Source organism: Onychostoma macrolepis, chromosome 09, assembly GCF_012432095.1.
Source record: "Onychostoma macrolepis isolate SWU-2019 chromosome 09, ASM1243209v1, whole genome shotgun sequence".
In the NCBI taxonomy this organism is placed as follows: domain Eukaryota; kingdom Metazoa; phylum Chordata; class Actinopteri; order Cypriniformes; family Cyprinidae; genus Onychostoma; species Onychostoma macrolepis.
The window spans coordinates 18,135,828-18,163,237 of NC_081163.1; the positions used below are offsets into that span (position 1 = coordinate 18,135,828).

The 27,410-nt window shown below is 37.0% G+C and overlaps 3 protein-coding genes and 1 non-coding gene across 13 annotated transcripts in view; 2 read left to right on the forward strand and 2 right to left on the reverse strand.

The window, feature by feature from the left end:
• Positions 1-8,042, reverse strand: part of dnah7 (dynein, axonemal, heavy chain 7) — a 74,691-nt gene extending 66,649 nt beyond the window's left edge. Inside the window, exons 1-15 of one of the 2 annotated variants that reach the window (XM_058786204.1) lie at positions 7,734-8,042; positions 7,503-7,556; positions 7,327-7,417; positions 6,636-6,801; positions 6,455-6,545; positions 6,143-6,323; positions 5,770-5,842; positions 5,151-5,276; positions 4,510-4,629; positions 4,057-4,240; positions 3,701-3,880; positions 1,005-1,277; positions 779-906; positions 630-708; positions 307-531 (exon numbers count right to left, since the gene is read on the reverse strand). In XM_058786204.1, coding sequence (XP_058642187.1) covers positions 307-531; positions 630-708; positions 779-906; positions 1,005-1,277; positions 3,701-3,880; positions 4,057-4,240; positions 4,510-4,629; positions 5,151-5,276; positions 5,770-5,842; positions 6,143-6,323; positions 6,455-6,545; positions 6,636-6,801; positions 7,327-7,417; positions 7,503-7,556; positions 7,734-7,745 — 1,983 coding nt within the window. In that variant the 5' untranslated portion in view covers positions 7,746-8,042. Of the gene's footprint in view, positions 1-306; positions 532-629; positions 709-778; positions 907-1,004; positions 1,278-3,700; positions 3,881-4,056; positions 4,241-4,509; positions 4,630-5,150; positions 5,277-5,769; positions 5,843-6,142; positions 6,324-6,454; positions 6,546-6,635; positions 6,805-7,326; positions 7,418-7,502; positions 7,557-7,733 lie in introns of both variants that reach the window. The other variant, XM_058786203.1, reaches the window with a different exon arrangement.
• A 2,138-nt stretch (positions 8,043-10,180) lies between these two features.
• On the forward strand, positions 10,181-10,290 carry trnal-caa (transfer RNA leucine (anticodon CAA)). The gene is made up of 2 exons: positions 10,181-10,218; positions 10,245-10,290. It is a non-coding gene; the product is annotated as a tRNA-Leu (tRNA).
• A 1,298-nt stretch (positions 10,291-11,588) lies between these two features.
• Positions 11,589-19,776, reverse strand: rubcnl (rubicon like autophagy enhancer). Of its 2 annotated transcripts, none has more exons than XM_058786023.1 (12): positions 19,620-19,776; positions 18,620-19,249; positions 17,987-18,155; positions 17,263-17,317; positions 17,049-17,190; positions 16,729-16,862; positions 14,241-14,305; positions 13,916-14,154; positions 12,868-12,929; positions 12,549-12,702; positions 12,315-12,405; positions 11,589-12,087 (listed from the first exon to the last, which is right to left on the reverse strand). In XM_058786023.1, the coding sequence occupies exons 1-12, from the start codon at positions 19,620-19,622 to the stop codon at positions 11,984-11,986; spliced, it is 1,848 nt and encodes a 615-aa protein (XP_058642006.1). In that variant the 5' UTR covers positions 19,623-19,776; the 3' UTR covers positions 11,589-11,983. The 2 variants fall into 2 exon arrangements, with proteins under 2 accessions (XP_058642006.1, XP_058642005.1); XM_058786022.1 differs by having other exon boundaries at positions 12,505-12,702.
• A 651-nt stretch (positions 19,777-20,427) lies between these two features.
• The window catches only part of lrch1 (leucine-rich repeats and calponin homology (CH) domain containing 1), a 48,077-nt gene continuing 41,094 nt past the window's right edge, over positions 20,428-27,410 (forward strand). For 2 of the 8 annotated variants that reach the window (XM_058786014.1, XM_058786021.1), the window contains exon 1: positions 20,442-20,970. In XM_058786014.1, coding sequence (XP_058641997.1) covers positions 20,742-20,970 — 229 coding nt within the window. In that variant the 5' untranslated portion in view covers positions 20,442-20,741. Of the gene's footprint in view, positions 20,971-27,410 lie in introns of all 8 variants that reach the window. The other 6 variants (XM_058786013.1, XM_058786015.1, XM_058786020.1 and 3 more) reach the window with 6 other exon arrangements.

The window sequence follows — 27,410 nt, forward strand, 5'->3', positions numbered from 1 at the left end:
TATGTTTGAATTTCTGCTTAGATTTGACTTTTTGTGTCTATGTGTGTATTTTGATTGTAAATACAATCTGGTAAATACACTTTTTCAAATGTTTTGTCACTGCTAAGTATGGAATAAATGTTCATGCTTGGGGGGTTCTTTATTGTTTTCCTTAATTGTTGTTTATATATGCACTATATAATGTACAAAGTGGTGCATAATGAAGATTCAATGTGTCTGGGTTTGCAGGGTTTCCATGTTTGGTTTGATCAATTGTTTTTAGGGTTGTCTGTGCTGATTGACCAGCATGTGGCATCTGTGGCATACCTTCAGGCCATTCTGGAACTGGTTAGTCTTCTCTTTGATAATCTGGCGGTGCTGATCAAAGACGGAAGGCATGCGTGCATGACACTGGAAGGTCTTGCTGTTCAGCTGAATGTCTGTGAGCGAGAATGTGACATAATCCACCAAGAAACACAATCTGCTATTGGACTCCAGGAGCTTCATTTCCAACTGAGGCATTTCCTCAGCCTCCACCTTCATCACATATGCCTGTGACAAAAAGGAAATGATATACTGAAAGATCTTTTGTTTGTTGACAGAAACTAAACAGAGACAGGTTCAAAGATAGAGATGGAGGTCAGTATTACCATAAGTTCCATGAGTTCCTGTGTGTTTGATGGATTTCTGAGGGCTTTATTTGATATTGTATCATATTCCTCACACAACCTAGAGAACAGTGACATGGATTACTAACAGGTTACTGACAAAACGTTTTGGAAATGTGTCAGTGACTCACTTGCTATTGAACTCTTGATGACCCTGCAACATGTGAGTGACCAGTTTCTGCAGGAGACCCTCTGCTCGCTTCACAAGGGCACGGACCAGATCATGGGAGTGCACTTCAAACATGCCCAAACGTACCACCTAAAACACAGAACACAATAAATTAAGGTTTTGGTCATAATTCTGGAAATGCTGCTAGAATGTGTGAACTGGCACAACTGATGTAAATAACCATCAACCTTCAGTGTGTTGTATTGGATCTCATCAGCCAACTGCTGGTAGCGTGTCACCTCCATCATCAGCTCCTGGAAGGAGTGCTGCTCCTGCAGGAACTGGGTAACATCCTCCTCAGCTTGCTGGGACACCAGCGGAGCATACTTATCATAAAGACAGACATGCTTCAAAGGTTCAGATCTTTCTGCGCGTATTACACCTGTGATCTTCTCCTGCTGGGCCTTCAGGATCTCCGGCAAGATGATGGGCTTCAGAGTATGATGTGTTTCTGGGCCAGGCTTGAATTAGCAGAGTATGAATGTGTCATGACACAGAAATTACAATAATCAGAGAAAAGACTTCTTTTTGAAGGAATGACAACTGTGTTTGGTTATAGTGGCTGATATTTAGCTGATGCAGAAATATCAACTATGGGAAATATTTGTACAGCGTTAAAGAAGTGATATCATACTTTTTTTTAAAATCCCTTTTGGTTACACTTTATTTTGATAGTCCACTTTAGACATTCTACTAACTATAAGTAACTTTGTAACTACATGTCAACTAATTCTCATTAATTTGCAACTACATGTCTACTAACTCTCAGAATAGACTGTTAGGGTAGGTTTAGTGTTAGTAGAATAAGTTGACATATACTTGCAAAGTTTCTCATACTCGGTATGTTGTATGTTGTGGACCCATCAAAATAAAGTGTTAGAAGTTATTAAGCAGACAGTCTACTAATACTCTAATGACTGCTAGTTGACATGTAGTTGCAAAGTTACTTACTGTTAGTAAAATGTCTAAAGTGGACTATCGAAATAAAGTGTTACCAATATATACAGTATCTCACAGAAGTGAGTACACCCCTCACATTTTTGTAAATATTTTATTATATCTTTTCATGTGACAACACTGAAGAAATGACACTTTGCTACAATGTAAAGTAGTGAGTGTACAGCTTGTATAACAGTGCAAATTTTCTGTCCCCTCAAAATAACTCAACACACAGCCATTAATGTCTAAACCACTGGCCACAAAAGTGAGTACACCCCTAAGTGAAAATGTCCAAATTGGGCCCAAAATGTCAATATTTTGTGTGGCCACCATTATTTTCCAGCACTGCCTTAACCCTCTCGGGCATGGAGTTCACCAGAGCTTCACAGGTTGCCACTGGAGTCCTCTTCCACTCCTCCATGACGACATCACGGAGCTGGTGGATGTTAAGAGACCTTGCGCTCCTCCACCTTCCGTTTGAGGATGCCCCACAGATGCTCAATAGGGTTTAGGTCTGGAGACATGCTTGGCCAGTCCATCACCTTTACCCTCAGCTTCTTTGGGGTCGTTACCATGTTGGAATACTGCCCTGCGGCCCAGTCTCCGAAGGGAGGGGATCATGCTCTGCTTCAGTATTTCACAGTACATGTTGGCATTCATGGTTCCCTCAATGAACTGTAGCTCCCCAGTGCCGGCAGCACTCATGCAGAACCAGACCATGACACTCCCACCACCATGCCTGACTGTAGGCAAGACACACTTGTCTTTGTACTCCTCACCTGGTTGCCGCCACACACGTTGACACCATCTGAACCAAATACGTTTATCTTGGTCTCATCAGACCACAGGACATGGTTCCAGTAATCCATGTCCTTAGTATGTTTGTCTTCAGCAAACTGTTTGCGAGCTTTCTTGTGCATCATCTTTAGAAGAGGCTTCCTTCTGTGATGACAGCCATGCAGACCAATTTGATGCAGTGTGCGGCATATGGTCTGAGCACTGACAGGCTGAGCCCCCACCCCTTCAACCTCTGCAGCAATGCTGGCAGCACTCATACGTCTATTTCCCAAACACAACCTCTGGATATGACGCTGAGCACATGCACTCAACTTCTTTGGTCGACCATGGCGGGCCTGTTCTGAGTGGAACCTGTCCTGTTAAACCGCTGTATGGTCTTGGCCATCGTGCTGTAGCTCAGTTTCAGGGTCTTGGCAATCTTCTTATAGCCTACGCCATCTTTATGTAGAGCAACAATTCTTTTTTTCAGATCCTCAGAGAGTTATTTGCCATGAGGTGCCATGTTGAACTTCCAGTGACCAGTATGAGAGAGTTAGAGAGATAACACCAAATTTAACACACCTGCTCCCCATTCGCACCTGAGACCTTGTAACACTAACGAGTCACATGACACCGGGGAGAGAAAATGGCTAATTGGGCCCAATTTGGACATTTTCACTTAGGGGTGTACTCACTTTTGTGGCCAGCGGTTTAGACATTAATGGATGTGTGTTGAGTTATTTTGAGGGGACAGCAAATTTACACTGTTATACAAGCTGTACACTCACTACATTACATTGTAGCAAAGTGTCATTTCTTCGGAGTTATCATATAAGATATAAAGACATAAGATATAATAAAATATTTACAAAAATGTGAGGGGTGTACTCACGTCTGTGAGATACTGTATGTTAACAAAGTTAACCGAGTTCTGTTTCAAAATGAAAAATCTTTGTGACTCAGTTTCAATAAATGGTCTGTTTTCACTGGAGGAAGATGTTTTGAATTCTGAACATATAGAATGTTTTCAAGTACATTGAACTCTTTTATCTCAAAAGATCAAGGAAAATTTGATTCCTCATGATATGTTCCCTTTAATATTAATATAGCTATCAAACAACACAGCACAAGCGAGATGTAAAATAAAATTAAAAAAACATATGTTTACCCATTCTGAGTACAGCTTCGTCTCTACTCGAGGGATCAAACTTAAAGATTTCAGCATCATGTCATACACATTTAGCAGAGTGACTTCAAAGTCTTTGAAATCAGGTTCAAATCTGATAGTATTTTGATCCAGCACCAGCCTTAGGACGAACCCTGGATGCTCATAGGCTCGCACTGACCGCTTCAGTGGGTAAAAAAAAAAAACATATTACTTCATAGGCCAAAGGGGATTTATAAAGGCTGTAAAAATGTAAATAATAAAACATACACTGAAGCAAAAAATATTCCACAGTGATATAAAAATTACATTTGTGCAAAGATAAAAAGGTTCAGAGTTTACAGTGGTACAGATCTTACAGGGTCCTGGGCAATGAGGTGTGTGTAGTCCTGAATAGACTCCAGTGCCAGGCTTTGGAGCTGGTAGGTCATGAGCGTGGACAGACAGTTGTAGAAAGACTGCAGCCGAGCAACACTACTGTTGCTAGGGATCAGTTTGCGCTTGCTACCAAGACAACAGATTTGCTGCACTTCTGGTATCCACCTGTTTGATTCAAAAAAAGAAAAGAAACAATTGGAGTTGCATTGTTTTTGCAGAGTACAGTCTGCTAAGCTTAAGAAAATGATTTGGATTCTGTTCAGCTGTCGACAACTTATAACTCCATACCCCAATATTGAGTAGTAAGCAAAATCATTAATTGTCAAGTTATTGTCTTCATCCATGAAAAATTCAACAGATAGCTGGGATGGATAATCAATTCACGTGGTCGCTGATGAATTGACAAGTATAGGAAAACAGCTGAGAGTGCTTACTTTTTCAGAAGGATGCCTGTGGCATATTCAATGTGTTTGCTGACTAACTGCTGAAAAGCAGACAACTCCACAGATTTCTGCTCGTTGTGGAAGACCTCCACATCAACAAGGCGCAACTTCCTGCAGCAGAGAACAAGACAATATAATCATTACGGAAAAGGCTCTTTGTGATAAAGAAGTGCGCTTAATGTATTGAATGTGCACTCCTAAAAGTATATTTTTTAAAAATTGTACTTGGAGATAATATAATACTAATGAAATAAAGGAAAATTAAGTGTACTTACAGAAAGTACACTTTCATCACTGTTTCATTATACAAGGTACACTTTGTGATAATGTCAAACTTACTTTAAATGACATTTTAATTACATTTAGTGCAATAAAGTGTCTAAAAATATTACATTCCGTTTGCACTTAAATCGTTTTAAAGTGTATTATTACTGTAATAAGTGCTCTTTTACTAACAGGTTACTGACAAAATGTTTTGCAAATTTGTCAGTGACTCACTTGATAACCAGTTTCTGTGTGATACAAAAGTATGTTTTTTTCCACAAGGGGCTTAATTTGCTACAATGCAGTACAGCGCATTCAGCGTTCAATTGTCCAGTCCCACAGTGTCTTCATGGTCACTTGACACTTACTTGAAAGTCACCTGCCACAGATCAAGTACTGCAAGCATAGTGGGATTGATTGAGTGAAGCTGGTTTTTCATTCTTTTCTGGGCCTGAAGAAATGATTTATTCCATGGCTTTGGAATAATTTCCATTCTGCAAGAAACAAAGGGGGGATTCTGGCATTTAATCTGGCATTTAATACACAATGATTGACAAAATATTGAAAAAAAACATTATACATGTTTTTTGTTGTTGTTTTTTAACGAGGCTTTTTTACCAATAATATAATTTAACAATAACACTATTTTCAATATTATCATAATTCAAAACGCTTTCTGTCATTTTGGCAGATAAGAAAAGTATGAACTACTATTTTTCTGCACATTAAAAATCTTGTAAAGGATGCTAATAAGGATTAGAAGAAGGGGATTAAACAAAGTTTTAAAGTACTAATACCACAGAAGTTCTTGGTACATCAAAGTCACAAATCACATAATGTAAGGCTAAATTTGGATAGAAATTTAGAAGAAAACAAGTACTTTCAAGAATCTGCATTATTTTGACAAATATACACCATTAACTAGAATGCCTTATGGTCAGTTTTATGCCTGAGACACTCTTTTTGTCTTTATTTAGCAGGACTCACTCCTGTCTGTGTGGAGGGAGATCTCTAGCTTTGGGCTCTTGATTCTCTCTGGGGTCTTGCAGCACAAAATCCACTACATGGAGAACAGAGGACAACAACACACATACTTGGTCATGGCATTTAGACAGTAGCATAGAGACAGTAAGAAAAGCTGTTAAAATAAATGTACAGTAAAAAAGGATTCAATTCATTCATTCATTAACAGTTAAAAATTATTGTTCATTAATAATGACAATAACCTATATCTTAACACCTAATCTAAACATCAGATTTTTTTTTCATAGGTATTGATTGAAAAATGTTTCTCCAAGATCTCTGTGCTTTACTGTGTCTACTTTTCAAACTGCCAGATTAGCCAAACAGAAGACCATACCAATGGCCTTTTTGACACTGAGCAGATAGTCTTCTCTCATCTCATCTGAGAGAGCCTCAATGGTTCCACTCAAACTCTTCAGGTGTTCTGGGACTAAAGCAAGAACATTCTTAAGCCAAGAGTCCTCCATGGCTGCCACGTCCTCTGTGCCTATCCCATTGCGGATGTAATAGTAGTATCTCTGAAAGACAGTAAACAAGACACAATGTTTGTGTTAATACAGGAATGACTACCTTTTATTGTAATGCCTCACATCTGAGATGAAATGAAACTGAACTAAAATGGACATGCAGATAAAAGGTCATTTCGTACCAAAATGTCCTTCTCTGCAGCAGTAGGCGATCCCAAAGTGGATGGGGTGCTGTCTTCTGTGATGGACGTAGCAATGGCATCTTCACGATGCCTGAAATCATATTGTTCTTTTAGTGATTATACTGTATGTGACAGGTGCAATTTGTCATCAAGAACTCATCTTTATGCAAATCAAACCCACATAATAATGCTGACGAGAGCACTGCGAAACTGCTCACGATCCCTCTTGGGTTGGACACCGCCACGATGCCTGTGTGAAAGTCCTGAAAGCCCTCCATCTTTGGTCCCCACATGCTGTGGACCTCGATGACGAGTCTGACGCCAATGTACCCCTGCTCCTTGCACATCTCCTTAAGGGAAGTTTGAAGTATATTCTCACAGATAATATAGTCTGGATTGCAAATGTAACATGTGACCCTGGACCACAAAACCAGTCTCAAGTGTCAATTTTTCGATTGAAAAAGCTGAATAAATAAGCTTTCAATTGATGTATGGTTTGTTATGATCGAACAATATTTGGCCGAGATACAACTATTTGAAAATCTGGAATCTGAGGGTGCAAAAAAATCTAACTATTGAGAAAATCGCCTTTAAAGTTGTCCAAATGAATTCTTAGCAATGCATATTACTAATCAAAAACAACGTTTTGATATATTTACAGTAGTACATTTTCAAAATAGCTTCATGGAATATGATCTTTACTTAATATACTAATGATTTTTGGCATAAAAGAAAAATCTATTATTTTGACCCATACAGTGTATTTTTGTCTATTGCTACAGATATACCCCAGCGACTTAAGACTGGTTTTGTGGTCCAGGGTCACATATAGTTTATGTTTTTCATAAATCAAAATATATTGTATCTCATACTAGAGAGCAAAGAGCCAAGGGTGTCCTCTTGAGATGGTCCCTGAAGTCTAAAGCTAGGGCTTGCTTCATGCCACCGAGGTTTTGACCGAACCTGAAAGTCACAAGCCACACTGTTGTTGGTTGAGAAGTCATAATCTAGATTTAAAAAGATATAGTGGATCAGTGCCTGGCTTTACCTGCTGTATTTGTGGTAAAAGACCCACAGTGTTATCTGGTTTCTTGGGGGGCTTCTTTTAACCAAAGGGAAAAAAGGAAAATGTTAAGTGTGAATAATTAGGAATTTGTGTTGTAAGTTAATAGTGTATATCATGCACTTAGTGTGAGAGCCATTCTAAGATAAGTTATTCATGAGAAAGTAACACGAAAACATTATATGCGCTTTAAATAAAACTTCACTTTTCACTCACCGGCATCTCCATGTTCAGCACTTTGGTTTTCGTCTTTACATTGAACTGGTCGGAACTGGAATTAAACTGGTCGTTTTCACATTTTAAAATGAAGCAACGCCGTATCTTGCAGATGTCAACACATCCGTGAGAAGAGTTTGGCACATTTTTATAAAAACACAGCTCGTCACCTGTCCAACGGTCTGCAGATAACTTCTTTCTAACCAATTTCTTTGGTAATGTGTTTGGAAGTTGTTGTTAACATAAGTTTAAAGGGTTTTGTTTGTTCACATTACCTGTTTTCGTTCACTAACTTATCCGCTTAAGTGTGTTGGCGTTGCTAGGCTGGTAACCAAGGAAGCGCTGCCTGGTCTACATTTGACGTAATGTGACAGTGCCCGCCCCATGCACGTGTATGGAGAAGAGAAGCACATTTTCTGTTTTCTGTGTGGTCTGTTATCGTATTTTAGCTGGTTCATAGATGTTGAAGTAAAAATAATTGCCAAAAAGGAAAGAAAAGAACGGGCTCTAGTTATTTTGTACTTGCAGTCAGTCAAAGCAACTTCTGGTGCATCATGCCAGCGAAGATGAAACGGCAATCGAGAGAAAGTAACGTCTTCGTAAATAGGTATGTAACAAAATAAGTAAATAAAGCAACATTTTAGATAAGTCACATATTCTCATTCAAATAGATGATGACAGAATGTAGATACGTTTTAGACACAAAGGTAATAGCCTACATATAAATGCACCTAAATTAACATGCACACATATACTTGTCTTCAGCCTCCGTTTCTTCAGTTAAGCATGGTATTAGTCATTAACGATACAATTAATCAAACAGCTTGTGTCATGAGATATGAACTAGAATAGGGTGACAAGTTTTTCTTTAGTTGGACACTTAGGCCTAAACTCCAATTCACACAAAGATGCCACACTTGCAGTGTTTTGGATGTCCGGGTTCTTCATTTTCTTTCTTCCTTACAGAACTTGCAAAACTTGCAAATACACTATCCCTGGTCACTCAATCAAAGGAAAAAAAACAGCAACCTTAAATCATAGGGAGAAGGAGTACAGAAAACCTCCAGAGGATGCTGAGAAAGACGGAGAGTGAGATAAAGGAAATAAACTACTGACAAGCATGAAATGTTTGAAATGAAGGGATATGCATGATAGGGAAAAAAGGAAAGAGAGACACACAGTTTCATTAACCCCTCGCCGCGGCTGAGTGCCATCAATCAGAGTCAACATTACAGTGCTCTGACATCAGACCCCTGCTGCTCTTTCATCAGTACATGATGAGCATCTCTCCAGAGGAAACCCATCTCTCTGAGGCCATCATACACTGCATGAGGCTGTTTATGAGTGTTCTTTGACTTTAACACATACGTTGTGGGTTTTTTATTTTTATTTTTTTTTTTATGGTTGAATTCACTATATAAAAAGGCTGTGCTCTTTTCTTAGCTGGTGCTTCTGGAATTGCCCCGAAATCCTGCTTGACACCATGTCTGTGATGAAAAACTTTAAAACGCCCTGTTGTAGAAAAGGAAATATAAACGCTATAAAATTTAAATAGGCCTACTATGCAACAGAATGCTGAAAAAAAAAAAAAAAAGTTTATTGTTTTATTTCACTTCCTAAAGGGAACAACACCTGCTCCAGTCCTGTCACCACTAGAGGGAGCGTTTACACAACTGAAACACTTTTTTTTTTTTTTTTTTGGTAGACTCTGAAACATCTTCCATTATATTTACATTTTCTTATGCTATTGTGTGCATAATTTAACTAGTTAAACGTTACAAAATGTTATATTATATTTGTTATATAGGCTATTGTGAACGAGCGTTATACTTGATTTGTTTTATGCTGTGCATAATCATAAAACAGAATGCTAACGAATCTAATGAATTTATTTAAAATTTAATCATTGTAAAATGTGTATAATCATAAACATTTCTGTACTAAACAATTTGAAAAAACGAAATCCTTATGAGCAATTTAATACTTTTTTCTTTAACTCTTTAAGTCAGCAAAACTGACTCAATATCTCTTTATTTCCACACAAACGCTTTCTTACGCATTTCTCTTCACCCAGAAATGGTTTTACTATTCTGGTTTATAATCTTTTTCATATTGTCTCTGTGTTGTTAGCACTGCCTGTGGGTGCTGTAAGTTTTGCTCTCATGCTCTGCTATATCAAACACTAGGGACTTTGGCTAACGTTATATCGATAGCCTAATGCTAACGTTAGCGCTCGAGCATCGCGTACGTATGTTTCTGAACAATTAAAGTATTCAGTTCGTTTCTTAACATCCAAAACATTTTGAAATAGGCAATGCTGCTTTAACTGAGATTTCTGTATGCATATTTGAATAAACCAGCTGTTTTAATGTGAGTGAGAGAAGCTGATGTAAAAGATAGATTGCAGAGAAATGGACAGAAAGGCATCAGTGCGGTGGGTGACGTATGTCAGGATGGCCGAGCGGTCTAAGGCGCCAGACTCAAGGTTCAAACCTTCCTGTGAAGCGGGCTTTCTGGTCTCCGAATGGAGGCGTGGGTTCGAATCCCACTTCTGACAGTACATTTTGTGCCGATTTAATAATCCTTTAAATAATAGGATTCAGCTTTCATTTTGAGCATTTCTAGATTCCATCCTGATGTTCTTTTTCAACAAGTTTAAATAGGACACTTTTTCTATTTAATTGCCTGTAGATTTGATTGTTTTACTCTTGACTCAGACTTTAAATCTTAGTCTTAAATCCTAAAAAATAAATACAATTATTATATAATAATAAATAAAATATTAAAAAAGTATTTTTTTATATTAAATAATATAAAATGTAAATTCGACCACAAAATGCTTTTAAATACGTTCCATAATTTGAGATGTGGTGGAAAAAGATCCAGTGGTGGAAAATGGAGGGGGGGAAACATTTTGTATTGTCAGGGAATAAGAATTGAATTCTTCAATTAGGGTGGCAAATGAGAGGCATAATTTGTAAAAATGCTTGTTTGTTTTTGTTTTTCTAATAAAATATATTGCTATGCATTTAAAATTAGTTTAATATGCTATATCCATTAAAATGAAAGCTTAAGAACATTTGAATTTTTAAATAATTCCAATCAAACACTGGTGACACAGCCACTTATGTCTATGTCATTTTGAAGTAACACCACAGACTTTTTTTTTTTCTGGTGTTACCAGAAAAGACAGTAACCACAGACAAATCAGCCTAAATCCAGACTTTTCTAAAATGGAGGCTGCCATCATGATGATTTCAAGATCAGGGGACATTTTGGGAATATTAACAAGTATGTATTTATCAAAATTTGGATTAAAATATGTCAGATCTGCAAGTTATCAACATAACACCACAGACACTAAAGTGCGACACATGCAATTGTCAGAAATTTAGCTGACTTTAAGAAAATGAATGAAAAAGAATGTACTCCCCATGCACCCCTCAGATCAACCAGTATCTGTAGTGACCTTTATACACAGGAAGTAGTCCAAATAGATTCCCCCCTTTTCTTAAAGGGGTGACATCCATGGTTGTAACACCACAGACATGAATTTGGGGGACACAAATATTTTCATAAATATAACAAAATATGTATTTTTTTAAACAATTTAATAAAATTGTACATGTTAAATAAAATCTATATTCACAATATATTTGTGTTAAAAATGTTATATTGTTGCAATTACATTCCATGATACCTCTCTAAGGTATGGCAGGAACATCCATATTTTGTTACAAATGCAATCACTAAAACGCAATTAAATATGGATTTTAAAACAAAAAATTTAACTTTTAACAGTGCAAAAAATTGTGTTTACCCTACAGAATACAAACATGCAAATATTTTATGATATATTGGTATTTAAAGTTTATTTCAACTGTTGTAAAGTAGAGGGACACCACTTGCCACCACAAATGAAGAATGACCCACAGATTAATTTTAATGTCCAAATTCCAGCTATGTGTTTTCAAATCTGAGTGATCACATTCTCTGGCACTCAAATTAATCCTCACTCTCTGTAACCATTCAAAATATGAACATAATAGAGGTTGGCACGTCTCTGTGTTCACACATTGCAATGCTTGTTGCTTAATGGAAATGCAATATCCAAAATGAAAATATATTCATCTATGCTTTAGAAAATTACAGCATATAATGCATGTCAGTAGCTGAACAGTCCAAGAGCACTGAACACCTGGATATTTTTTACACAGCTTTAAAATGCAGTGAGGGACATGCAGGAGAAGTCATAAATTGATGTCTTCCTGAAGTTTCTTTCGTTTTTGCAGTCTGGCACATTTGGGACATGTTTCATCACGGAAACATGAGATGTGGAAACAGGCTCTGCAGTCTGAAGAAAGAAAAAAATCCAAGGTACAAGGCAACTGTCATTTTATGAAATACAGGAATGGCCTTATATCAGCTTACTCTCATTGAGTTCTCATCTTCTACTGACTAAAAAATGATTAAGCATTATAAACCAAGGTGGACAAAAACATTGCTTCCAAATGTCTCAAGACTTTGACAGTAATTATTAACATAGTGTGTTGAAAATACTTTTGTATGTTGATGTCTGACCTTGGCAGCGGGTGCAGGTGTCTCTCTGAAAAGGGAAAAGCACTTCCTTCCTGTGACAGAACTCACAGATAAAGCCTTTGGCCTGACACAGCTGAAGAACACAATAGAGACGAGGACTCTTAAACACTCGCAAACACTATGTACACATTTATTATTTTATTTGTGGGCATCAACATGGAACAATATGTACATGACAGTAAGTGCAGATGTCTGATGGTGTATAGTTGGACAAACCTCACATATGTCTATGTGAGCGACAGCAGACTGCATCAGTGCTTTCGCTATGGTACAGAGCTGACCCTTTTTTACCCTGATGAGATCATGCATTGAGAAGAGATGTAGTTCCTGCATCAGATGAGCAGGAAGTTGTTCAAACTCGTCAAGTACTCTGGTTAGAGAAACAAGTGTCAAAAAAGAAAAACCTACCCACACCCAACTTTCTTAAAGAAACATCATATGCTGATTGTTTTAAGGCTATATTTAACTGCCAACAATGTTCATTATGAATTCTCTGTATTTAAAAAGGTCAGAAACAAGAGGGCTGGTAAATCACCCAGCTGATAGTCTGCATGTGCTCAGAAGTTTTTTCATGGATATAAGTTGCTCCTGTAGTTCCTAAAATAAATGATAACACAATTAATATAATGCTGCCTGATTGACGTGAAATCCTTAAAATACACATACAGGCACTTTACAAAAAGCTCATGCCAAGGCCAAAAAACATCAAAGCACTTTGATTCTAGTACAAACTGAGAATATTCTTTTTTTCCTTTTTTTTTAATAGATTTCTTATCCTTTAATGTTTTTCTTTTTTTCTTTTACATTATGTACACTACCATTCAGTGTCGGGGTCAGTAAGATTTTAATTAATGCTTTTATCCAGCAAGGACACATTAAATCAATAAAAAGTGACATTTATAATGTTAAAAAAAAAATGATATATAAAATTATTGCTGTTCTTTTGAACTTCCTATTCATCAAAGAATCTTGAAAATAAATCTAGCATGCAGGTTTCTACAAATATGTTAAGCAGCACAAGTGTTTCAACAGTAATAATAATAATACTAATAAATGTTACTTGAGCACCAAATCAGCATATTAAAATGATTTCTGATGGATCATGTGAAACTGAAGATTGGAGTAATGGTTGCTGAAAATTCTGCTTTGCCATCACAATAAATTAAAAATAAATTAAAAAATTAAAAAAAGTTAAAATAGAAAACAGTTATTTAACATTGTAAAATATTTTCACAACATTTCTGTTTTTACTGCATTTTTGATTTAAAAAAAACAAGAAAAAGAAAAAAAGTAGTCTGGGTGAGCATTAAAAGCCTTTCTTTCAAAAACATTCAAAATCTTACTGATCCCAAACCTTTGAAAAGTAGTGTAATTAAAAACAGTTTGTATGTAGAGTATATGCATAATTACTCTCAATTCCTGCAGAGCTAACTTGATGCATCTGATCAGAATTTATAGTAGATATAACAATGAATAAACAGTAGGTAACTTTTAACAAGAGTACTTTAATGATTATTATTCTGTGATTAATATTACTTCTATAATATAATATTGCACCAGCTAGGGCAGAATGAAACACTCACTCTGAAACGCTGCAGCTCTTTGGCCTGACTGTACAGGTTCTTGGCCACTTTTGTAAGTTTGAAGAGCGGTTGCTGCCATATAGAGTCCAGTAACTGTCTGGAGAAATGGCAGACTGGATACCGTGCAAAATCCCAGTTATTCAGAACCCGACCTGGAATCACTGATTCCAAACCGCCGTGGCAGCCATCACAAAAGTATCTACCCAGGTAATCACAATACCTCAATTTCTTCATATACCCTTGGGAGAGAGTAGTGAAAGCTTAATGTCAGAGCACTCAAAGCTTTGGATCGCATGGCTCCAATAGGAGCAGCTTTATTACTCACTGGGCTCGATTTTAGTACCACAGCCTGCACACAGGAAGTGCTGGGAAGCAATAACATCACTGCGCCTGATAAACAGATAAACAAATGTTTACATACCCTTGTGAAAAAGAAATATGCCTGTATCAATGTGCACTTGTAGTGTACTTCTAATCTTTAAAATGCATTTTTAAAAACTGTACTTGCAGAAAATGTAATATTAATGACATAAAAGACAATTCCATGACTGTTTCTCAAAACACTTAAATATCATTTTCAAAAGTGTGCATTATAATGATGTCAAATCAAAAGTTTGATTTAAATGTAATTTAATCATGTAATTAACTTAATAATTTTTTTGTAATTTAAAGATGTACATTTTGGTGTGTTGACAAACAAACTTAAGCATGTGTAAAAACATTTTATTTTATTTTTAACTGTGGTTTGTTATTCAATATTCAATCTAGAGTAATTGTGACCCTGGACCACAAAAAAATCAAAATATTGAGAAAATATTCTAAATGTACTAAATTCCATGCAGCTACATCATTGCAAATGACCAATTACAAATATATTTAAATACAAGAAATGCAAGTTTCAGTAGAAACAACATTATATTTTTAACTACTTAAATCAGTAACCATACCATAAATCAGTATTTGGCAATTACATATAAAGTCCCAATTAAGTATGTCAAAAAGCATTTGAAGCACCTGTTACATATAATTTTAATATAAATAAGTTTAGAAACATACAGTGGGGCAAAAAAGTATTTAGTCAGCCACCAATTGTGCAAGTTCTCCCACTTAAAAAGATGAGAGAGGCCTGTAATTTTCATCATAGGTATACCTCAACTATGAGAGACAAAATGAGGGGGGAAAAAATCCAGAAAATCACATTGTAGGATTTTTTTAAAGAATTTATTTGCAAATTATGGTGGAAAATAAGTATTTGGTCAATAACAAAATTTCATCTCAATACTTTGTTATATACCCTTTGTTGGCAATGACAGAGGTCAAACGTTTTCTGTAAGTCTTCACAAGGTTTTCACACACTGTTGCTGGTATTTTGGCCCATTCCTCCATGCAGATCTCCTCTAGAGCAGTAATGTTTTGGGGCTGTCGCTGGGCAACACAGACTTTCAACTTTTCGATGGGGTTGAGATCTGGAGACTGGCTAGGCCACTCCAGGACCTTGAAATGCTTCTTACGAAGCCACTCCTTCGTTGCCTGGGTGGTGTGTTTGGGATCATTGTCATGCTGAAAGACCCAGCCACGTTTCATCTTCAATGCCCTTGCTGATGGAAGGAGGTTTTCACTCGAAATCTCACGATACATGGCCCCATTCATTCTTTCATTTACACGGATCAGTCGTCCTGGTCCCTTTGCAGAAAAACAGCCCCAAAGCATGATGTTTCCACCCCCATGCTTCACAGTAGGTATGGTGTTCTTTGGATGCAACTCAGCATTCTTTCTCCTCCAAACACGCAATCCTCTTCTGGATCATCCAAATGCTCTCTAGCAAACTTCAGACGGGCCGGACATGTACTGGCTTAAGCAGGGGGACACGTCTGGCACTGCAGGATTTGAGTCCCTGGCGGCGCAGTGTGTTACTGATGGTAGCCTTTGTTACTTTGGTCCCAGCTCTCTGCAGGTCATTCACTAGGTCCCCCGTGTGGTTCTGGGATTTTGCTCACAGTTCTTGTGATCATTTTGACCCCACGGGTGAGATCTTGCATGGAGCCCCAGATCGAGGAGATTATCAGTGGTCTTGTATGTCTTCCATTTTCTAATAATTGCTCCCACAGTTGATTTCTTCACACCAAGCTGCTTAACTATTGCAGATTCAGTCTTCCCAGCCTGGTGCAGGTCTACAATTTTGTTTCTGGTGTCCTTTGACAGCTCTTTGGTCTTGGCCATGGTGAAGTTTGGAGTTGGACTGTTTGAGGTTGTGGACAGGTGTCTTTTATACTGATAACGAGTTCAAACAGATGCCATTAATACAGATAACGAGTGGAGGACAGAGGGGCCTCTTAAAGAAGAAGTTACAGGTCTGTGAGAGCCAGAAATCTTGCTTGTTTGTAGGTGACCAAATACTTATTTTACCGAGGAATTTACCAATTAATTCTTTAAAAATCCTACAATGTGATTTTCTTGATTTTTTTTTCTCATTTTGTCTCTCATAGTTGAGGTATACCTATTATGAAAATTACAGGCCTCTCTCATTCTGTCTCTTTTTAAGTGGGAGAACTTGCACAATTGGTGGCTGACTATATACTTTTTTGCCCCACTGTACATTTAAATTAAAAACATTTCTTTGGAAAAAAAACAAAAAAAACATGCAGTTAAGTGTACAAAAACATTACATTCAGCTTGCACTTAAGTAGATTCTTTATATTAAGTAAATGCTAAAGCAGTTGCTTAAGTTTTTCGCAAGTGTAACACTGACCAAGAGAGTCAAGCTTTCATGAATATACAAACTCTGTTAATGTGGAAATGGTGGTCTTACTGACTTGTGTGTTGGTTGGACACAGAAGATGATCTGAAATCTGGGTGGAGCCCAGGTTAATGTTCCTCTCATTCTGGTCTTCTGCACAATCTCTTCAGTTAGACTGATCCTGTCATCTGCCACAACAGAGACAGAGACCTGTGGAAAAGACAGAAGTGTGTGTGTTTTCATTTATTAGAAGTGCTAAATAAAATATTGTGAAAATTAATGTCCTTAAAAAATGTACTGTATGTCCTTAAAAATGTTTCATGTACACTGTGGCAGATAAAGGGCTGTGGCTGCACATGTGTGTGCTCATTGCATGAATGTGTGTTTATGCATAACCATTCTCATTTCCTGCAGAGCAGAGTTGAGGTTGTCAGGGTTTTGCAGTAGCTCAGAGGGGAACCACTGCTTCCTGAACTCTGACACCAAATGGTGGGCTAAATCTTCAGCAGAACACTGCATTCTGGAGCTCTGTAGACAACTGCAAATAAAACAGTCCTGGAATTGATGCATAAAAAAAACAAACTTTGTAAGTGCCGAATTCACTGCATACCTCTGAAAAGAAGCCAGGGAGTATCTGTTTGAAGACAGTTTAGGGGTGCTGTCGTCTGGCAGAGATAAGGAATTAAAAAAACGAAGAGAAACAAATACACTTCATATATGACCAACAAGATTTTTCTTTTCATTTGCATCAGAATGTGAATGGATTTATGTGTAAAATTCACTGACTAGTAAACAGTCTGCATGTTGGGGTGACATTCTTTTGCATTATGACTATATAAAAATGCATTTATTTTATAATTAGGTAATTTAGGTAGCAGCTTACATGCTTTATACTTTGGCATGCAATACTTTACATTATTTGTACAACATTAATCTTGATCCACTACATTTGATAACGGAGACATAAGATGGCACTAGTTGTGTTTATATTAAACAGTGATGCCATGGATGACACTGAAAATGAGAGAATATCTACTAAATGATCAAATATTTATCAACTATAAACAACAGTATATTAATAAGTTAATTATATGCATTACCTCATTTTAACATTTGAACATTATTGTAAAATGTTACCTATAACTGCAGTAAAGTGGATTTCAGCAAAAATATTAGAAAACTTAGAAAAGTAAAATACTGCATAAGTACTGTAAATACTAATTAATGATGAGGTGTTAGTTTTAAAGAGAGCAGGTCAGAATTATCTGATCTTGGGCAGAACCACATCGCATGTGAATGACACAGGGTTTTGCTGCAACTCAATCTGATCTTACCCTCAAACCCGCTGTCAAAGGAATAGATTGAGTCGGTTTTTGAGGTATTTTGTTTTTCACATCCGTCTTGATGAGGATGAGTGTTTTTTAACTGCTGCAAACACACAACCCATTTCACGGCCTCCAGCATTTCCAGCACCATATCCACAACTACAAAATGAGCATTTTCCTGCACATAAAATACACTTTACTTTGCCAAAATTATAATACGAGACATCTAAAACAGAAGCTGGATTTCCCAAAATGTCAACAAAAAGGGATCCTCTATATACAGTAATTTATAAAACTTTACATATTTTGTTATTATCTAGTTGTCATTTCCCTTAAGTAATTTTAATTTAAGATTAATTCAATGTAATAAAAAGTACATGAACAATATCTAGTCTTAATATAATAATCTAAAAGATTTAAATGCATAGACACAGCATATAGACTTTTAGGGTTAAAAAAACTTCAGTTTGTTAGTTGACATTTAAGCAAAATTTTGACAAGGAACCTCAAATATTTAGGTACTGCTGAGGTTTCTAGTTAATGTTGCTAGAGATTCCACGTCAAAATGCTTAAAAAGTGGCTTGCAAAAATGATGCACAATATTTGTAAATAAATTCAAGAAATCATTTTTTTACAGTGTACCTGATCCAGACTGTAGAGGTCTGCAGTGGAGTGATCTACATATGACCCATGTTTCTTAGTTTGGTCTGAGCTCCTCTGACCAGATACTGGAGGGATATCAGAGCAGGCTCTTCTTTTAGTCTTTGACTGGAAACCCTCATGTAACCGTCCAGAAACAAAGGAGTGGCTGCGAGTGTCCTGAGAGACAGGTGAAATTTCTGTGCCATGATTATCTGTGAGGAACTGTGTCTGTCCTGAAGAGCCCTTGGGTGAATCACAGTGATCAAGGTTTCTCTCTTTCTCTGCGCAACTGGACTCTACCAGTCTGTGTGGACTTGAATAGTTAGATTTCACAATTGGAGAGATAGATAGTTCCCATATTGGAGGTGTCAAAGACACATCAGACTCTTTGTCTGTCTCTGCGTTATGTCTCTTGCGGGATATGACAGGGCTGCTCCGGGGTAGATGATACTCTTCCTCAGGCTCGAACAGGCCTGAATCCCATTCAGCGACTGGAGCGTTACATTCGCACACCTTCAGTCCATCTTCATAAATACCATCATCATCTTCATCAGTGCTGTCAGAATGATTATCATTTAAATGAGAATTCACTAACCAGCTAAGAAAGCTACAGCTATTACCCGCATTTGCCTGGAGGATGAGAGAGGACAGAACAGTAAAACACTCAGGGATAAAGGGAAATAGTTTTGGTTAAATGGTCTAGTTTATTTTTTATTTTTTCCATCATTCTGTCTAAGTACAGTCACTGAGAGAAACTACAAATCTCTAAAATAATGATTGTTGTTCCATGTTGTTCCAAACCTGCATGACAGGTTACTCTTACATCCAAAACAACACTTTGGGTGAACTATGCCTTTAAGATTCACAACTGCAACAATATGTAGGTTGTAAACTGTATCCGCGTTTCACAATGATCCTGACAGACAGCTGAGAGTAAAGACTCCGTGTTTGATTATGTGATATTTGATCTAGCAAAGAGTTAAAAATCAGTACAACTCACCATATTTCGTTCGCGAATGTAGAAGAAAAGCAGCAGCTTTCGTTTATGATATGATCTGATGAGTCTCCAGCAGTTTCACTTCCTCAGTCTCTAAATATTAACCAATGTACGATTTCTTTAGAGAAGCAGAACAGTGTCTAACTTGCTTGATTAGATGACCAATCCAATGGGGGAAGCATACCAATAAATAAAGCGCAAACATTATGACCTAATTGTTTTAACGATGTAGGCCTAATATGTTTTATGTCATAGCCTATTAATAAAATTTCCTTTAGGTGTTCTTGTAAAGTCACTTATTGAGGTCATTACAGTACACTTAATGTAATTACACAAGTCAGCCATATATTTTCAACCTTGATCTTAATCAATTATTATTTTTTAACACTTTCAAAATGTTAAAAACGGTACAAATGCTTTTAGAATGGGATTGTTCTCCTCAATCTGATCAGTTCATAAACATGTTAATTCATTTAGTTGAGTAAAATTAATGACTAAAATTTACTTTGGGATATGAAGCTATCAAAAATAAAAATTAATATGCACAATTAACTTTTGGAGTAAAATATTATTTAATTGTAGCACAGCACAGGTTATAAATGAAAACTCTAGTGTGTGCTGTATAATAAAATTATATTTTGATATGATATGAAATGATATTTTATTATATTAAATCTTAATATTCTACTTTCACATTACTATTTAGTTTCAGACATTTTTTTTAAATTATAACCCATAAAAAAAAAAAAAGAAGAAAAAACAGAGAGCATGCATTTATTGTCTGCTTAATACCATTTGGTATAACAACCAAGAATTCCCGAGAGGTGAGGCTTTAATATTTTATAATCCATTCAGTAAAGTTTTCTAACAGCATTCTGCTCAACATCACCATTTGTTTGCAGCTGCTGTGCACGTACAGCAGATGGCGCTGTAGTAAAGGCCATCAATCCAGTTACTGGCACGCGCTCAGGTCCATAAGCAAACTGCGCAGACGCGTTATGGATAGTCAGATAGCGCACTAGGAGGAAATTCACCCACCGCTGTTGAGACGAGCACATTTTCTTTGGGATATACCGATAGCAGAGCCTTTCGACGAGTTTTTTTTTTTCTTCCGACGGGGCGAACATGGCGACGCTGGGACCGGAGCCCCGTCCTCATTCCCAGCTGCCCTCTGCCGCATTACAGACGAACCTGAGCGGACTGGGCTCCAACACGAACCTGCCTCTCAACCGGGGCTTGGAGAGAGCCCTGGAGGATGCGGCGAACTCCGGATTTCTGAACCTCAGCACAAGAAAACTGAAAGAATTCCCCCGGACAGCATCTAATTACGACCTAACAGATACGGTTGAAGCAGGTAAAATGATGAAGTGATGCTGTATTTATGTTTAGCACGCTACGCTTGCTCGGTCAATCAAATGCGTTTAGAATAGTTTCAAACAGGAATGTTTCCCAAAATGTGTTTTGTCCCATTTTAACCACTTAAAGATGTTTTGGCTTTTAAAACTTTCACTGTAGTCCTCTAACTCAACAGAAAGCAGATGAAACGTCTGCGTCAGCATGTACATAAATGTTGTTACAGTACATGTTGCAGACAGGACAGTGTCCTTGGCCGGGGTAAAGAGAAGTGGGCTACTTCAGTTGTCTCCAGAAGCTTTATAAACAACCAACACGGAGATCTGAGGATGTATGGGACTAAAGCAGTGGATATTATTACTGTCCATAATAAGACTTCCTATGTGACCAGCTTGCTCACATACTGAGTACTATGGAAATCCCCTTGCACTTTTGACAGGGGATTTCATTTCCATCTTTGGAGATCAGCAGAACAAACCAATGCCTATGAAATGAAAATGAATGCATTTGTGGGTTGTTTAGAAACCAGAACTCTGAAGGCTGGTGATCATGGGATCTGCAGGGATTAGTTCTTTTGTTTACTCTTTATTGCACGACGTGAATAATTAACTTACGACCTATTGACGTTGTCATTAAGGACACTCTCGTGAGGAGACGCTTAAGCTTTCTATCAAAATGTCCCGAACTGAAAATAATGATTTTCTGCTTTTATGTGCACTGCTTATTATGGTAATGACAACTTGAGACATGCATCTCGGCGAGGCGTGTTGACGTCAGTAGTGGTAGGGATCTCAGTGAGTCGAATCTATCGAGTCTCTTAAGCGAAACGATTCATTCAGTAGATCTTTCTGAGACACCAGTGAGTGTTTCTATATATCACTGTGTGGTGAATGAGTCACTGAATTGTTCACTTTACCAAGTCGATCAAAGCACCGAATCCAAGCCAGGGTCTGGAGTCCTTGCTTTTAAGTTTTGTTTCACGGCAACAGTAGATTGCAGAAAGTCGACTTGAAATAAATCCACTAAATCTATTTTCTAACTGCACATCATAGATCTTATTGTGAACAATACATCCGTAAATATGTCTCTTTTTTCCTTTTTTTTTTAAATGTCAAATGATTAATCGCGATTAATAATATATGTGTGTGTACTGTGTATATTTCTTATGTGTGTGTGTGTATATATATATATATATATATATATATATATATATATATATATATATATATATAAATACACACACATACAGTATATATTTAGAAAATATTTATGTATATGTGTATATTTATATAATTTATAGTATATATCAATATATTTAATATACAAATGTAAAATGTTTCTTAAATATATACATGCATGTGTGTGTATTTTTATTTATATATATATATATATATATATATGTACACACACATGTATTACATAAACAAAAGTATTATTTTGGATGCGATTAATAGTGATTAATCATTTGACAGCACTAGAAAATGACAGACATTTCTCTAGTGATGTTATGCAGGACTTCTATAATTTACTCCACGTGTTTCAAAATAAACTGTTAAGGAGTCAGTACATGGTAATGAACAAGAATGATTCATTCATTGAAAAGATTCAGTCCCCAGTAGTTGTCATAATGAACGGCTGCGGGAAAAGCCAAGATGACAGTTAGGAATGTTCAGAGAGCGGGAGATCTGCTTCCGTTCCCCGTGAATTCCTCCGCACTCCCCTCAGTTCGGAGGCAGGAGAGCAGCTAAAATAGGAAACAGGAAAGGGCAGACCGTGGAAATTGCAAATTCCTAGCATTCTTAAATGGTCTTCTGAAGTACTTTAATGCAGAAAATTATACATCCAGTCCTTTGTGATATTTGGAATGTATTAAGTGTTATTATGTGACTAAACAGTGATCATGTCACAGTTCACACAGATGAAGTCATCCTTACCACGAACAAAGGAAAAGTTACCACAAGATATATTTACTCACTCTGCATTGTTGACCTCATGGCTATTGTGGATATATTTCAAAATACCCTAAGAATATTTGTGACTTCAGTAGGAGTGTTGGTTAGGACTCGTTCAGGTGTTCTGTGCCTGTTCCACAGAGGATTTCAGCTCATATTTCTCCCCACAGTAGCTCTGGATTCCTCAGAAGTTGTCAGTGTTTTTTGTTTTTTAACTGACTCAAGGTATTTCAAGCTGGGACATGTTGTCCTCACAAACACACTATCTTTGTTGCACTCTCTTACCATTTCACAGGAGTTACACAAGTGGTGTTGGTTATTTTCCACTGCTAATAAAGTCAGTGTTTTTTTATGTATTTACGGCCTTGAGCTCTCTGTCCTTTGGGTAGAGGATGCCCTGTTTATGTTGCGTCAGCATGTACATAAATGTTGTTACAGTACATGTTGCAGACAGGACAGTGTCCTTGGCCGGGGTAAAGAGAAGTGGGCTACTTCAGTTGTCTCCAGAAGCTTTATAAACAACCAACACGGAGATCTGAGGATGTATGGGACTAAAGCAGTGGATATTATTACTGTCCATAATAAGACTTCCTATGTGACCAGCTTGCTCACATACTGAGTACTATGGAAATCCCCTTGCACTTTTGACAGGGGATTTCATTTCCATCTTTGGAGATCAGCAGAACAAACCAATGCCTATGAAATGAAAATGAATGCATTTGTGGGTTGTTTAGAAACCAGAACTCTGAAGGCTGGTGATCATGGGATCTGCAGGGATTAGTTCTTTTGTTTACTCTTTATTGCACGACGTGAATAATTAACTTACGACCTATTGACGTTGTCATTAAGGACACTCTCGTGAGGAGACGCTTAAGCTTTCTATCAAAATGTCCCGAACTGAAAATAATGATTTTCTGCTTTTATGTGCACTGCTTATTATGGTAATGACAACTTGAGACATGCATCTCGGCGAGGCGTGTTGACGTCAGTAGTGGTAGGGATCTCAGTGAGTCGAATCTATCGAGTCTCTTAAGCGAAACGATTCATTCAGTAGATCTTTCTGAGACACCAGTGAGTGTTTCTATATATCACTGTGTGGTGAATGAGTCACTGAATTGTTCACTTTACCAAGTCGATCAAAGCACCGAATCCAAGCCAGGGTCTGGAGTCCTTGCTTTTAAGTTTTGTTTCACGGCAACAGTAGATTGCAGAAAGTCGACTTGAAATAAATCCACTAAATCTATTTTCTAACTGCACATCATAGATCTTATTGTGAACAATACATCCGTAAATATGTCTCTTTTTTCCTTTTTTTTTTAAATGTCAAATGATTAATCGCGATTAATAATATATGTGTGTGTACTGTGTATATTTCTTATGTGTGTGTGTATATATATATATATATATATATATATATATATATATATATATATATAAATACACACACATACAGTATATATTTAGAAAATATTTATGTATATGTGTATATTTATATAATTTATAGTATATATCAATATATTTAATATACAAATGTAAAATGTTTCTTAAATATATACATGCATGTGTGTGTATTTTTATTTATATATATATATATATATATATATATATATATGTACACACATGTATTACATAAACAAAAGTATTATTTTGGATGCGATTAATAGTGATTAATCATTTGACAGCACTAGAAAATGACAGACATTTCTCTAGTGATGTTATGCAGGACTTCTATAATTTACTCCACGTGTTTCAAAATAAACTGTTAAGGAGTCAGTACATGGTAATGAACAAGAATGATTCATTCATTGAAAAGATTCAGTCCCCAGTAGTTGTCATAATGAACGGCTGCGGGAAAAGCCAAGATGACAGTTAGGAATGTTCAGAGAGCGGGAGATCTGCTTCCGTTCCCCGTGAATTCCTCCGCACTCCCCTCAGTTCGGAGGCAGGAGAGCAGCTAAAATAGGAAACAGGAAAGGGCAGACCGTGGAAATTGCAAATTCCTAGCATTCTTAAATGGTCTTCTGAAGTACTTTAATGCAGAAAATTATACATCCAGTCCTTTGTGATATTTGGAATGTATTAAGTGTTATTATGTGACTAAACAGTGATCATGTCACAGTTCACACAGATGAAGTCATCCTTACCACGAACAAAGGAAAAGTTACCACAAGATATATTTACTCACTCTGCATTGTTGACCTCATGGCTATTGTGGATATATTTCAAAATACCCTAAGAATATTTGTGACTTCAGTAGGAGTGTTGGTTAGGACTCGTTCAGGTGTTCTGTGCCTGTTCCACAGAGGATTTCAGCTCATATTTCTCCCCACAGTAGCTCTGGATTCCTCAGAAGTTGTCAGTGTTTTTTGTTTTTTAACTGACTCAAGGTATTTCAAGCTGGGACATGTTGTCCTCACAAACACACTATCTTTGTTGCACTCTCTTACCATTTCACAGGAGTTACACAAGTGGTGTTGGTTATTTTCCACTGCTAATAAAGTCAGTGTTTTTTTTATGTATTTACGGCCTTGAGCTCTCTGTCCTTTGGGTAGAGGATGCCCTGTTTATGTTGCTTCAGGATGTGCTAGTCTTCACCATCAAAACTGTATATAAAAACTGGATGTAGGGTTTTAGAATCGAATCATTATTTCAGGAGGAGTTTCTATAAAATTCCAACATGACTGAAAGTGAAAGCACAAAGTTTTGTAGCTGTTTTAAATGCACAGTAGTGTGCTGTAGTATGTGCATGCTAATTTTCCCTATTTTTTAAGTTCATCTTTAAAAACACAAATAATTTAATAACATTAAATGTAATATTTAGCAAATCACAAAATTAATATCCATTATCATACTGTACATTGCAATGCTGTGATACCAAAATGTACTAAATGACTTTTTTGTGTTATTTTTCTTTTATTTTGACAAACTGTGATAAATATACAGTACACTAGTATCTTTTAAAAGTTTGGAAACAGTAAGATTGTTGGGGGAAAAAAATAATTATTTTATTCAGCATTGGTGCTTTAAATTGAAAAAAAAAGTGTCCCTTTAATTGCATCCCTAATGAAAACACCTTAAAAGCGAGCGCCTAACCAGCTGAATCACGCAGTGGACTCTGTTGTAATGCAGTTCCACTCATAGCAAGGTACAAAATAGCTTAAACCGTGTGCATCAGTTTGAACATATATGGTCAGTAATACGCTATCAGTGTGTCACACAAGTAAACAGATCAGCTCTGTGTTCTCTAATAAGTTGCTCTGCGGTTTTAAGCAGCACAGGTCTACTCACAACCTGATGCAGTCTGGTCTGTTTTTGTTGGTTGTTGCTCTTAGAGCCATGCAGCATGTGAGGTGGCATGTGTGATCCACGCACACTCCTCTTCGCACGTATACACCCACATGCATTACCTGTGACCCGTGCTCAACTCTCCTATAGATGCGAGATGATAATGTTACGATGAAGCCATCCACTCACTCTCACCTCCTACTTTAATCTGCTGTCAACCCACACACGTACGTTTCACATGAGCTCACATGCATGCACACAAACCTTGTTACACAATGTACACATTTTGGCCTTAAAAACACACAAATTGTACTACACACACATTGCTCACAACACAAACCCTCTTCCCCATGATAGAATTATCATAAATACGGGCAAGCACAAATCCTCTCTATGACAAGCTCTCTGAGCCAGGTTTTGTTTTTGCGAACGGTCAGGGTTTAATTTCAGTGCGACAACTGCTAATAGGATCATAGTATAGACTTTTGAGAAATGGTTTTCTGGCATTTTGGCAAATGATCTCTCGTTCAACTTTCTTTCTCTGTGGTACTTGCAGTGCTTGGGTGGGTGGATGCAGGGGTGTTTAATGTGTAGTTAAGAGAATTATGGGATAACACCCACACACATGTACACACAAATACTCCAACCTTCAAATATTGGGTATGTGTAGGAGTGCGTCTTATCTCTGGGCAACACCACTTTGGATAAACATTAAGCATTAAAGATCCATTACATCAACACCTTTCAGAGTGTTTGCTAATGCACCATGGCAACAGCACGCCACCCATTACAAAGCCCAGGCATTCGCTGATAACCTGAAAACAAGGCAAGGAAGAAACGAGAAATGCATTTGCCAGAAATGGTCTTTGGGGTGTTTGCTGTTTATGTTAATGTTACAGTAACGTTAATACATGTAAGAATCTACAGCAATTTGTTTCTCCGAAGGGTATTCTTCAAAAACTGAAATCTTATTTCTTTCTTCCCCTCAATAACTATTGTTTTTATTGAAAAACAGAATGAGAATTAACACCATTTCATATTAATTTATAACAGTCCATGTTTATATATAAAACAACACTTTTATTTTAAGGTCCAATTCTCGCTGTTAACAAACTATTAATACGACTTAATAAACTCCTAATTTGCTGCGTAATAATAGTTAATAAGGTAGTTGTTATGTTTAGGTATTGGCTAGGATTAGGGG

Excerpts from the sequence above, each read along its gene's own strand:
- rubcnl (XM_058786022.1), bottom strand. Across the intron at positions 16,863-17,048 it reads CTCTGCAGGAAATGAGAATG|GTCTCTGTCTCTGTTGTGGC; the intron begins GTTATGCATAAA and ends TCTTTTCCACAG. Across the intron at positions 12,703-12,867 it reads ACATGCAGACTATCAGCTGG|AGTACTTGACGAGTTTGAAC; the intron begins GTGATTTACCAG and ends TTCTCTAACCAG.